Genomic DNA, 12,578 nt, shown 5'->3' with positions numbered 1-12,578 from the left:
AAGATGCCGCTGAACATTTTAATTTTTTTTCCAAAAGACATTTCAACCACCGTCTTCTTCATTTTTAAAAAATGCAGTATTTTCAAACTGGACATTGAAATGCTTTCCAAGGAAATATGACAGGAAAGTCTATTGAAAACACAGTTGCCTGCACACAAAAGGAGGCATAAACCCTCATCAAATAATAACTTTAAACTATATTGCCTAAAAATCCATCACACACACAATTCCTGCCCTTTTACCCTGATCATCATTTCCAGCTTTTACAGAAGATCATTTCTCATTTCCAACGAAGGCCTTCTGAAAAAAGCTTCCTTGTTTAATTCATTGAATAACTTACACTTGTTTAATAGCTGCAATAAATGTTCAGAAACTTTATGCTTCCATCACAGGAAGACAATATTTGATATTAATTATACAGGTAAAACTAGTACAAGCGTCCTGTTTTTTGAGAACTAATTTTCTGACATTCTGCTTTTTTGACTGATCCAAATTATAGCCATGTACCACACTTTCGGTTTCTGGTTTGCTCTTTTAGCCACACACTGCTTTTCCCCCTTTCTGGCTGCATCTGCATTGCTGAAATAATCCAGCTTGACACCACTTTAACTGTCATGGCTCAATGCTATGGAATTCTGGGAACTGTAGTTTTGCAAGTCGTTTAGCCTTCTCTGTCAGAGAGCACTGGTACCACAACAAACCACAGGATTCCACAGTGTTGAGCCATGGCAGTTAAAGTGATGACAAACTGGATTCAGATGCAGACTCTGTCTGCTTGATGTGCTGTTTTTTCCCCTCTCGGTCAATGTGGCCCCATGCAGCACTGAGTCTTGCATTTGCAAGCTTTAAAAAAGACCAGATTCCTCTTTTCAACCATTTCCCCTTTTTGACAGTGCCCTGGTTCCTAACCTGCCAAATAAACACAGGATGCCTGTATTACATAGTGCTAGTACTAAAGTCATCGTTTGGGAAGGGGCTTTCTTTCCAGTGTTACTTCAACTGAGCAAAGAGAAGTCCCATAGTCTAAAGGTGAAGACCAGGGTGCAAGATATGAACTCTATGGAGTGGGAAGCAAGTAAAGCTACCAAGGAAATTCAGCATTGGAGGAGTAAGGAGGACATATGGAGCCTTGTTTAGGTTGAATGCAAACACAGCTTTCCATGTCGAGTACAGTGAATCTCCTCTTGGTTTCATTTAAGACTTCAAATTCAAGGCGTTCAGTGACTCCACTGTGGGATTCATTGCAGACCTTAAAGGAGTTGGCCAAGGCATTGATTATTGTTGTGGTGCACCTTCAAATCATTTCCCGCTTATGGTGACCCCCAAGGCAAATCTTTCATGGGGTTTTCTTGGCCAGGTTTCTTCTTGCTTTTGCCTTTCTCTGAGGATGCGAGAGTATGTCTTGCCCAAGGACACCCAATGGATTTCCACAGTCGAGTGGAGATTCGAACCCTGGTCTCCAGGGTTGTAGCCAAACCTTGAATCCCCATTGGGTGATGATCCCCACTCGCAAAATAGCTCTTTGAAAGGATGGAAATGAAACTAAGAGCAGTTTCACTGCACCGCTGACATGGAAGAAGATGCAAGGCACAGCTGGATCATCCAAGTCCTTTTCTTCCTCCTCCTCATTTTTAGTGTCATCAGTATCACAGACTAGTGTATTAGTATCATCATGGCTCCACATCATCATCATCATCATCATCATCATCATCATCATCTCCCCAGCAGAATAGAGGGAGGTTTAATATTGAAGAAATCGTGTATTTATTGCCTTCATAGAGCAGGGTGGGAAAATATGAGGATTGTCAAGTACCAGGCAAGCAGCGTGCAACTTCAAATGAAATAAATAAATAAATAAATAAATGGGGGATAGCATCCCAAAGCTTGGAAACACTGGGAACTCCAACTCCCAGAATCCCCAAGCAATATTTTTTAAAAATGGGCTGGGAGTTTCTGGAAGTTATACTCCCCCAAAATAACAACTCTTCCAAGATCTGAGCAGGCCTAAAGGAATCTGGCATAAATAATAATAATAATAAAATCCAGCTATTATTTATTACAATCTTCTTCTGTTAAAAAAAAATCTTTCCTGAAAACCCCCCCCCCCATTTTTCTCCCAAGCCTCTTTCCCCCAACCATTATTCTTTCCGCATGAAACCAGAAGCAGCCTTTACTATGAACACACACCAGATACATAGAGAAAGAGAGGGAAAGTATTGTCAACAATGAATAGAAAAGAATTTGGACACAGAACAAGGACATCATCATCCTTCCACAGATAAGCAGGAGGAGCTGGAAGAGAGGCACACGGAGCAAAGTCCATGGAAATCCCTGGCAAGCGATGGCAACCCAGGCTGAAGTTCAAATGGGCATCTTATTTGAAAAATTAATAAATGGAAAGGTTTGTGAGTTTGTTTTTACAGAAAAGTTGGGAATGAAAGCCAGATGCTACTGCACCAAGACATTCGCTGGACCTGACATTCCTTGATCCTTTCATTTCAAAGAGAAAAGGGCTTTGCAATTATTATTATGGTTTTCCCCCTGATGGAAACTGGAATTCCAAACTACACTTTCATCACAGCTTTAAAGGAGATCTGCAGAAAAGAGGTGGGAACAAAAAAGAAAGCCATGTAAACCCTTTGTAAAGTGTTTGAATAAACTATGAACTACAAAACTATGAACTACAAATCCCAGGATTCCCAGAGGATTAGAGTTTTTTCCAAACTAATCATGGCTGGTGGCAAGTTTGCAATTCCAAACTCCACCTCATACTGCTATGCCATTTTTCAGCTATACATATATTTCAGAAGACCAGCATAAAGCCATTCAATAGTATACATACAATAAAACCATACAATAGTAGAGATGGAAGGGAATGGATAGCAGTTCCTATTGTTTTTAGATGTTTAGTCTTACCACAGCCAAACCAGCAGTTCACAGACCAGCATATTAGTATCCTCATGGCTCCAAATCATCAATTGGGACCATGAGGAGTATATAAGCAGCAGGTCTGGCTTATGCACACACAGACACCCCCCCAGCCCCCATAAAGCCCTAAGGAACTTAATTATTCCCCAGTATGTACATTTAGGATTACAGTGCTCCCTCCACATTTGCTGGGGTTCGGGATGAAGGACCTCTGTGAGTGTGGAAAAACACAAATAAAAAACACTATTCTTTTTACCTAAAGAAACTCCTCTCTAGGAATCTATGGTCAATTTCTGTCAGTTGATCATAGTCTCACAGAATCATGCTGGAGGACTTGCAAATGCCTAGAGAAGTGCTTTATCTAGTAATCTCTAGGGCCTGCAGTGCAACTCTATGGTCAATGTCCAGCAGTGTTGCACAGGAGGACCTAGAGCAAACGTATTACTGTATACACACTCATCCCTCCATATTTGTAGCTTTGATATTTGTGGATTTGATTACTCACAGATTTGATTAATATGTTCTCTCTAGGAATATCTAGGCTCTCCAGTGCAACTCTATGGTCAACGTTAACTAAAAGTTGCCCTGAAAGACCTAGAGATTCCTAGAGAGAATACTCTACAAGGCCTTTATAATGCCCATCAGTGCAGTTCTATGGTCAGTGTCTGTTGGATGTTGACCATAGAGTTGCCCTGGAGGACCTAGAGATTCCTAGAGAGGTGTCCTCTCAGGTAAAAACATGGTGTTTTTGTTATTTGCAGTTTTTCCATATTCACAGGGGTCTTGTGCCCCAACCCTATTGAACATAGAAGGACAAGTGTACTCATGTATAAGTCTAGAAATTTAGGTTGAAAAATTGACCCCAAAAACCTGAGTCAGAGTATCCACGGGTCAATATAAATACTGTACTTTAAATCTCTCTCTCTCTCTCTCTCTCTCTCTCTCTCACACACACACACACACACACACACACACACACACAACTATCCCCTGGTGAAAGGCAAATTTAATCTGCCCTGGAATCACTGACCCCTTTCTACTCTTCTCATCCATCCAACCTTTAGTATAAGCACAAATAGTTATGCCTGCTGGAAAGTTCCTAGGCATTGTTCTCCTTTGCTTTAACCTTTCCATCCTTCGTTACATGTCCTTAAGTTTTACTCTTGACTTATCCAGGGGTCATATCAAAATTCATAATTTTGGCTCCAAAACCTGCCCTCGACTTATGCATGAGATTGACCTGTAGTCAAGTATCTACGGTAATCAAAACCGCAAATAATCAAATCCGCAAACGTCAAAGCCACAAATGTGGATGACCAACCAAGCTCCTTCCAACAGTAATTTCTCCTCCCACCATGTTATATGCCTGATAGAAACGGGTTTTCTTGGGATGGTAACTTTACATTAGGATGGTAACTTCTTTAACAAAAATTAAAGCCCAGATTTACACATTACTTGTTAAACCAAACACTCACCTCTTGCAACCTTTGACCCAAGGTCTCCTTGCTCTGAATGCTTTTCCTATGCAAAAGCAATGACAAATGCATTATTATTATTGCAAAAGGCATGGCCTGGGGTTTAATCTGAGCCCTTTCTGCCTACCACACACATGTCACAACACAAAGCATGTAGGCCTTACAATCAGCTAACCCACATGGCCATTGGCTTATTGTAGCCAGTGGTCATGTTGGCTGAGGGATTCTGGTAGTTCTAAAAAGGAGATTTTTCAGGCTCTGGAGTAGGCCCAACTGGTTGTGGGTGAATAACCTAGAATGAGTGGATGTCTCCACATGTTTTTGACATCTGCTTCCACAATCTCCGATTATTCACCAAAATGGTGAAGGGCCTGGAAACCATGCCTTATGAGGAAAGACTTAGGGAGCTGGGTATGTTTAGCCTAGAGATGGTTAAGAGGTGATACGATAGCCTTGTTTAAGTATTTGGAGGGGCATCACATTGAAGATGGAGCAAGCTTGTTTTCTGCTGCTCCAGAGAATAGGACATGATGGAGTAATGGATACAAGCTGCAGGAAAAGAGATTCCAGCTCAACATTAGGAGGAACTTCCTGACAGTAAGGGCTCTTTGATAGTGGAACACTCCTTCCTCAAGATCAGTGGAGTCTCCTTCTTTGGAGGTCTTTAAACAGAGGCTGGATGGCCATCTGTCAATGGGGATGCTTTGATTGCATGGCAGAATGGGGTTGGATTGGATGGCCTTGTGGTCTCTTCCAACTCTATGATTCTATTATTTTATTGTCCATACTAAGACAGGGCTTCTCAGACATGATGTCTAAAACATCTGGAGAACCAATGATCTAGAAAAATAGTAGGGTGGTCATGCGTAGGCTGGGGACAGTTCTTTAGAGTTGTGGGAGGCAACTCTCATTGTCCAACAGGGGTACCTAGTCATTGAGTCACAAAGTTAGAAGGGGTCCCATAGGCCATCAAACTCCTTTCTCAATGTAGGAACCCCAGCTCCAACATCCCCAACAGACAGATATCCAGACTCTTTTTGAAGTCGACCTGAGAAAAAGACTCCACCATCTAAGTCACTGGTTGCGCTGTCGGACCACTTTCACTGTCAAAATGTTCCCTCTAATTTTCAATCAAAACCTACTCTCCTGTAACCTAAAACAGTTAGACCTGGCCCTACCCTCTGGGAGAGCAGAAAACAAACCTGCAGCTTTGACATAGAAGAGGTCTGAACAAAAATGGATGGGTTGTGTGAAAAGAAACGGTCATCTGAAAGGCCTGTTGTTGTTATGTGCCTCCAATGCATTTCTGCCAACATTGTGGCCACTCTAAGGTGAATCTATTGGGCTTTTTCTTGTCAATTTCTTTAGATGAGGTTTGCCATGGCCTTCCTCTGAGGGTTACACTTGGCAAAGGTCAACAGAGTGGGTTTCCATAGCTGAGTAAGGATTTGAACCCTGGTTTCCCAGAGGCCTAGTCCAACACCCAAACCACCATACAAGGCTTTCTCTGTAGTAGCAACCCATCCATGAACCTCCGTCTCAAGGGAGGTCAGAACAACTCCATCCCTTATGAGTTTCCAATGAGCAGTGAAACTATGCTATTTCATATGCCCTTTGGCTCTTAAAATTAGGGGGTGTCAAAGTAAGCAGCTTTTTAAAGTGTTTGCTTGGTTTTAGAATTATTGTTTCAAGAAGAGTTTGAATGCTTTTCAATTGGCTTTCTACTTATTCATTTAATGTTTTTAAAGCATTTGCATGAATTGTGCATTACTTCAGAAGCCTTGGTGCGATGGTATATTAATTCCTCAAATAAATAAATAAATGATATAAGAAATAATGGGAACTCCAGTCCTCATTTTGCTGATACATACTTATCAGCAAAACTAGGACTAGAGTGCCCATCATTTCTTATCTGTTTATCTGAAGAGAAGTAAAGGTAGATTTACCTTTCTATTTTGGTTGCTACAATAACTGTGAAGGTGCCTTCCGTATCAGGTAAGTATGTTGATGGAACGATGGCATAATTTCCTGAAGTCAGTCGGCATACTTGGCTTACTTCCTGCGAGTAGCTGTGAGGTACACAACTAACCACTGGCTCCAAGTGCAAGAAAGCTGTTGAAGGCATTTTGATTTTGTTGTTATCCGTGGGAACCTGAAACAATCATAGACCGATAAGAATGTTTTCCTTTCATCATATGCTTCTGGTATCAACCCAGTTTATATTTAAGTCCAGTCACAACATGAATTTTGAACCTCATCCAGCCCACAAACTGGTCAGTTTAGGGCTAAAAAATTAGGTTCAAGCTGTTTTGCAAACCATGGTTTGTACTAACTATGGTTTATTATTACGCCTGATTTCTGTAACAAACCTTAGTTGGGACTACCAGTCTGCCTCAAGGGACTATTGCATTGCAGACACAGGAGAAAATTCATGAAGCAGACCTCAGAAGTTGGGGAACTGTATCAGGCAAGCAGTTCTAAACTGCGATTTGCCACTCATACATCCAGATACCCAAACTCTAGTGTGAATTCTTAATTGCGGATCTTTGTGCATGAAATAAGAAAGCAAAGATGTCATTAGTTCAGCCACCAATGAAAAAAGGGTTGGATTTTGGAATACTGTGGATTTTGGAATTCCAGGTAAGAGAGACTCAACCTGGCTTGCAACCCCAAAGAGACACTCCTAGTCAACATTGTACAAAGCAGTGCTTCTCAAGCTATCTGATGAAGGTGAGCAGCAATCCCTCACTCCAATATACCTGGGACAGGTACCATATTTGTATCCATTGACTAGAACTGCCAAAAATTATCAATCGATCAATCAATTGATCGATCTATATTATGAGCCACCTTAAGAGAAAACTGTAATATCCAATTAATTAATTGTGAATCAGTTAGTTAATTCATCAGAGTTGCTCTGCAATCACTGACCTGGAAGATATGAAACCCAATTGGGTGGCACTTGTTGTCTGGGCAGTGCTGGCGGAGGGCTACCCTGATGCTTCTCTGCCCCAAACCCGGAGGGACCGACAGCGGAAAGCAGGGGTTGGTGTGGAAGGAAGGGAAGTTCCTGCTGCCCCCGGCGTTCTGCCCTTTCCTCCAATAGCCCTCCAGCCGGGCCGTCTCCCACTCGCCTCCGGGCAGCTCTTCACGGACAGTATTGTCAGGCGATGGCAGTTTTATTTCGCTAAGGAAGAAAGGAAAAGAGAAGATGAAGAGAATGTGGGGAAGACCAGGCAAGGTTAAAGAGAGAGGAGGGAATGAGAGAGAAAAGGCCAAGAGGTTACATGCTGTGATGTTCCTCCCACTGGAGTTTGGACTCCAAAAGAAACACAAAGCAATTACTTCCTAAATTCCTGTTTGGTTTGGCACTGCAAAAGTTATCTTTCTAGCTCACCTCAATGGGATGTGGCTTAGAGGCAAGGTGCATTGGTCCAGCCCTTTATGAAAGGATGGATCTAGCAAGAAATGCTGGGGGACATCTATAACACTCACAGCACAACCCTGGTTTGGGTTCATTGCTGGTTGAGAGTATGAGGCAGGTGAAATGACCACACAATCCCAGTCTTGAGAAAGGTTGTTACATTTAAGCAGGTCAAATAAAACAATAGCAAAACATAGGTCCACAAATCCGCACTCCAATCTCAAGCAACACAGAAATGAGAAAGAAGACATACATGGAATCATAGAATCGTAGAGTTGGAAGAGACCATCCAGTCCAATCCCATTCTGCCATGCAGGAACTACATATACAGTGGCTATGCAAAGCTGCAAGCCTGTCTGCGAAGCAAAAACCCTTTGTGTTCTAGCATCTTATATACCTTTATCTCTCGAACGAGCTTTCAGAAAAACATCATATCATCTAATCTACAGTGTCTGGGCCCAAGAAAAGGGGGGAGGCATTCCATATTAATTAATGAGTTGTTTTCCAGTTACCAGGTTCTGGGATGAGCTGGAGCATCTTACATCTTGGCATTGGGATGCAATTCCGCTACCTCCCTGTTCCATCCAGCTGCAGGGAGAAAACTTTCCTTGACCCATTCTCTCTCCTGACAAATAAGGTCTGCCATGCAGTTAAAGCCTAAATGAAAAGTTTGCTAAAGCCTAGAACTTCAGGCTTAACACACATTCTGTCTCATGCCCTTTCATATGCTTCATGTAGGAAATACTGGTATTTGTACTAATCAAACCACAACTATCCTTTGCATGGTTCATGTCTAGTAAAACCTGGTATGAAAGAGAGATTGACTCTCAGGACTAATACGGTTGCCCTTCCCTTACACAGGGATCTGTTCCGGACCCCACTGCTTAAGGGAAGGACCACGTATGCTCAAGTCCCACTGAAAACAATGGGGCTCATGGGCACAGTGTGGTGTGCACCTCACTGATGCGTGCACCATTGCTGCTCCGTCACACAGCTTCAGCATAAGCTGAAAGCCACATATGGCATGCCTGCGTATGGCATGGGCGCACTGTAAAATGAAGTCTGGTAGAGACAAATGCAAAATTCTATATTTAGGTCATAGAAACCAAATGCTTAAGTGGAGGATGGAAGATGGAGGAATATTTCATATTTATATTAAACAGAGTATAGCATGCCCCTGTATAATATGTGCTTCTGGTATAAAACAGGATAGAACTACACAGGATGCTCTGGTACGTTTAAGAAGTAAATCATACATTTATTGTTGCAAGAAATCCATCTGAGATAGGAAAGCAGACAGACAAAAAAAAGTTATCTGTACTTTTGCAAAGGAATCTCTAATGCTGATTCTCATGTGTGGATGGCCAGAAAACCCTGTGATAGCTTCACCTTAGGGTCACCATAAATCGGAAATGACTTGAAGGCACATAACTATAATCCAAGGTACCGAACCTATTTTTCTTGTGTAGAGGGTTCAGCACCATTGTTAGCTCTGCTAAAATTTCAGACTAAATTCCAGAGTGGATTCCCTGCCCTGCTCCAATATCGGTGACTGGTACGAATACCTCTGCCTTGGCCCATCCCTCCTGGCCCTTCTGTTGGACGCACCTGAGGGAGATTCGTCCGCTGGAGAAGACCCGAAGGAGGAAGTTTCCTTCAGCATCATTGAGGAAGGTGCTTGGGACAACAAGGTAATAGCCAGGCGAGAGGTCGCAGTGCAGGTGCACCTCCCGGTTGTAGGAATGGCAAACAGTGCCTGAAATTGGGGGCATGGAGAGCGTCTTGGGAAGGTTAAACTGTTTCTTTTCAACCTAGAAAGCGAGAGAGAAACGGGGGGAAACGTGATTCTGTGCATCTAAATGGGGAATATGTGCTGAGTTTACAAAATTGTTTGAAGCAACTGAGTTGTCAAGGTAGGCGATAAATCCCATATCCAGGTAAGGCTATTTAGAATATTTTGTTCCTGCCAATGAAACTAATGAACACCATGAAAGCCTACATTAGAGCATGGAAAAGTTACTTTTTGGGGATTATAACACTCAGAATGCCCCACACAACTCCAGCTACAAAACAGAAAAACAGGTGGAGTGCAAATAACCATAAATCTCACTGTTTTCAAAGACATCACTGGCAAATGCAAAAGCAGAAAACTGTTGGCAAACAGGCTGAGCGACATCTTGCAATATTCTTATTCCATTTAAATTTTAAAAGATGTGCTTGAGGAAGTCCCGGGGAATAGTCAGGTGGTTTATTTCATGGTTCTACATATCTCTATAATCTTAGAATCATAGTTGGAAAGGATCACAAGGGTCATCCATTAAAACCCTGCCATGCCATGAATCCCACTGTGGGAGAAAGGCGGGATATAAATCCTGGAAATAAAAATAAATACATAAATAAATAAATGCAGGAATACACAACTACAGTACTCTTAAAAGATGGCCATCCAACATCAGTTTAAAGACCCCTGAAGATGGAGAGTAAACCATTCTGCAAGGCAGTCTATTCCATTGTTAAACAGCATTTACAGTAAAATAATAATAATAATAATAAGAAGAAGAAGAAGAAGAAGCAGCACTTTCTAATTTTTAGGCAGACTCTCTTTTCTTGGCATTTTAATCCAGTGGTTCCCAAACTTTGGTCCCCCAGGTGTGTTAGACTTCAGCTCCAGAAGACCCTGCAAGCTTGGTCTGTACTCAAGAAATTTGGGAGCTGAAGTCCAAAACATCTGGAGGACCAAAGTTCAGAAATCACCGTTTTAATCTCATAGCTTGTGTTCTAGGCACTGGAGCAGCAGAAAACAAGGTTTTTCCATCTTCTACATTGACATCTTGAAGGCTAGAAGTTTTTGCACTTTCAAAAGTGGTTTGCAACCATTAGCCTACCTCCCTGCCCAGCTAACCTTCCAATTACCTTCCACAGATGGAGTCCCACAGCATGGTAATTCTTCCCACGGATGCCATCAGCCACGGACAAATCCGTTTCTACTAAGCGGGGCCAGTTCCGAACCCGGCGCCCCCAATCCGTGCTATACTTCTGGTGTTTCTGCAGCAGGGCAATGCACACCTCACTTTGTTCACAAACCCGAAGCCAGAACTTGGGATTCGTAGGGAAGGTGCTATTGTTCCGGCATCCGCCTGCAGATTGCCCCCTCACCCAAGACCCATACAGTTTCTGAGTATGGTTCAGCACCCTGTCTGTTGGGAAAGATGGAGAAACAGACACATATCACATCATTACACTTACTGGGGTGTGTAAATCTGTTGGTATAAAGCAGGGGTGGTATAATGGGCTCTGACCTGTCTCCTATCCTTGAGTAGGAGAGGAGACCCCCGAATTCTATCCACTTCCACTACAACTAGTTCACCACACATAATTCACACGTGAGCAGAAGAGAGTGTGAAAAGAGGAGAATGTTTAAGGGAAGAACAGGGAAATTGATGAGGAAACACAACCTCCAAATGATTTACAAACCAACCAAGAAAATCTAGCAAATGCTTCGCTCAGCCAAGGACCAGAGAGACCCTCTCACAGCTGCAGGAGTTTACCGCATACGGTGCAACTGTGGACAAGTCCCCATGGGGACCATCAAACGCAGTGTTCAAACACGAATCAAGGAACATGAGAGATACTGCAGACTGGGTCAGCCAGAAAAATCAGCTGTAGCAGAACACGATATAAACCATCCTGGGCATAAAATGCTGTTTGAAAACACTGAAATTCTGGACCGTGCCAACAACTATCAAATCAGAATGCACAGGGAAGCCATTGAAATCCATAAACACCAAGACAACTTCAACAGGAAAGATAAAACCCTTAAAGTTAGCAAAGTTTGGTTACCAGTCCTGAAAAACAGCAAAATCAAGACCCATCAAAATGCAAATGAGACACCACCCAAGGTCAGAGGTTGTCCCAGCAGACAATGGATCATTAATTAACCAGACACTAATCCTCTTGGCATATCCTCCCACCCAGAGGCCTTGCCATTCTACAACAGAACAATACACAGATTAACATGGAAATCACTCCTCCCAATCCAGGGTCACACAGCATGTGTGTGCGCGCGCGCATGTGTGTGTGCCAGCATTCTCTGAAGATGCCAAAGCCACAGATGCTGGTGAAACATCAGGAATAAACTGTTCTAGAACATGGCCGCATAGCCCAAAAAAGCCACAAAAAACTATGGATGCCAGCCATGAAAGCCTTTGACTTCACATTTTAAGGGAAGCTTTTAATCTAAGCAAGGAATTAGCAAAAAGGTAAATGAAGGCACCTTCCTCCAGGTGTTACTTGGGCATAGTTTGTTGTTAACCACTTTCGAGTCGATCTTGACCCACAGTGACCCTGCAAGATCCCCTCTCCTCCACTGTTCTGCTTAGTTCCTGCAAAGTCATACCCCTGACCTCCTTAATAGCATCCATCCATCTAACGTGCAGCCTTATTCTCTTTCTCCTGCCCTCCACCTTTCCTAGCATCATTGTCTTTTCCATTGAGTCATGCCATCTCATGATGTGTCCATAGTACGACAGCCTCAATTTTGTCATCTTGGCTCCAGGGAGAGTTCAGACTTGACCTATTCCAGGACCCATTTGTTTGATTTTTTTGGCTGTCCATGGTATCTTCAGTGCTCTTCTACAGCACCACATCTCAAATAAATTGATTTTCTTCTTAGGAGTAGTTAGAAAGTTACGAAACCAGCCTGAGACATATTCAGCTGAGGTTAGAAGAAACATCAGCCTTGACACAACTAG

At 42.6% G+C, this 12,578-nt stretch overlaps 1 protein-coding gene across 1 annotated transcript in view; it reads right to left on the bottom strand.

Annotated features, from left to right (window-relative positions):
• The window catches only part of CAPN10 (calpain 10), a 30,802-nt gene continuing 18,224 nt past the window's right edge, over nucleotides 1-12,578 (bottom strand). The window contains exons 9-14 of the mRNA XM_089508578.1: nucleotides 10,741-11,024; nucleotides 9,436-9,638; nucleotides 7,335-7,590; nucleotides 6,350-6,555; nucleotides 4,404-4,449; nucleotides 1-2,594 (exon numbers count right to left, since the gene is read on the bottom strand). Of these exons, the coding sequence (XP_089364704.1) occupies nucleotides 2,565-2,594; nucleotides 4,404-4,449; nucleotides 6,350-6,555; nucleotides 7,335-7,590; nucleotides 9,436-9,638; nucleotides 10,741-11,024 (1,025 nt within the window). The 3' untranslated portion in view covers nucleotides 1-2,564. The remainder of the gene's footprint in view (nucleotides 2,595-4,403; nucleotides 4,450-6,349; nucleotides 6,556-7,334; nucleotides 7,591-9,435; nucleotides 9,639-10,740; nucleotides 11,025-12,578) is intronic.

This window comes from Sceloporus occidentalis, unplaced genomic scaffold, assembly GCF_023333645.1.
Source record: "Sceloporus occidentalis isolate IW3139 unplaced genomic scaffold, rSceOcc1.0.p SCAF_2, whole genome shotgun sequence".
Taxonomy (NCBI): Eukaryota; Metazoa; Chordata; class Lepidosauria; order Squamata; family Phrynosomatidae; genus Sceloporus; species Sceloporus occidentalis.
The sequence above is the reverse complement of the archived record's forward strand: the minus strand, read 5'-3'. Positions and strand labels throughout refer to the sequence as shown.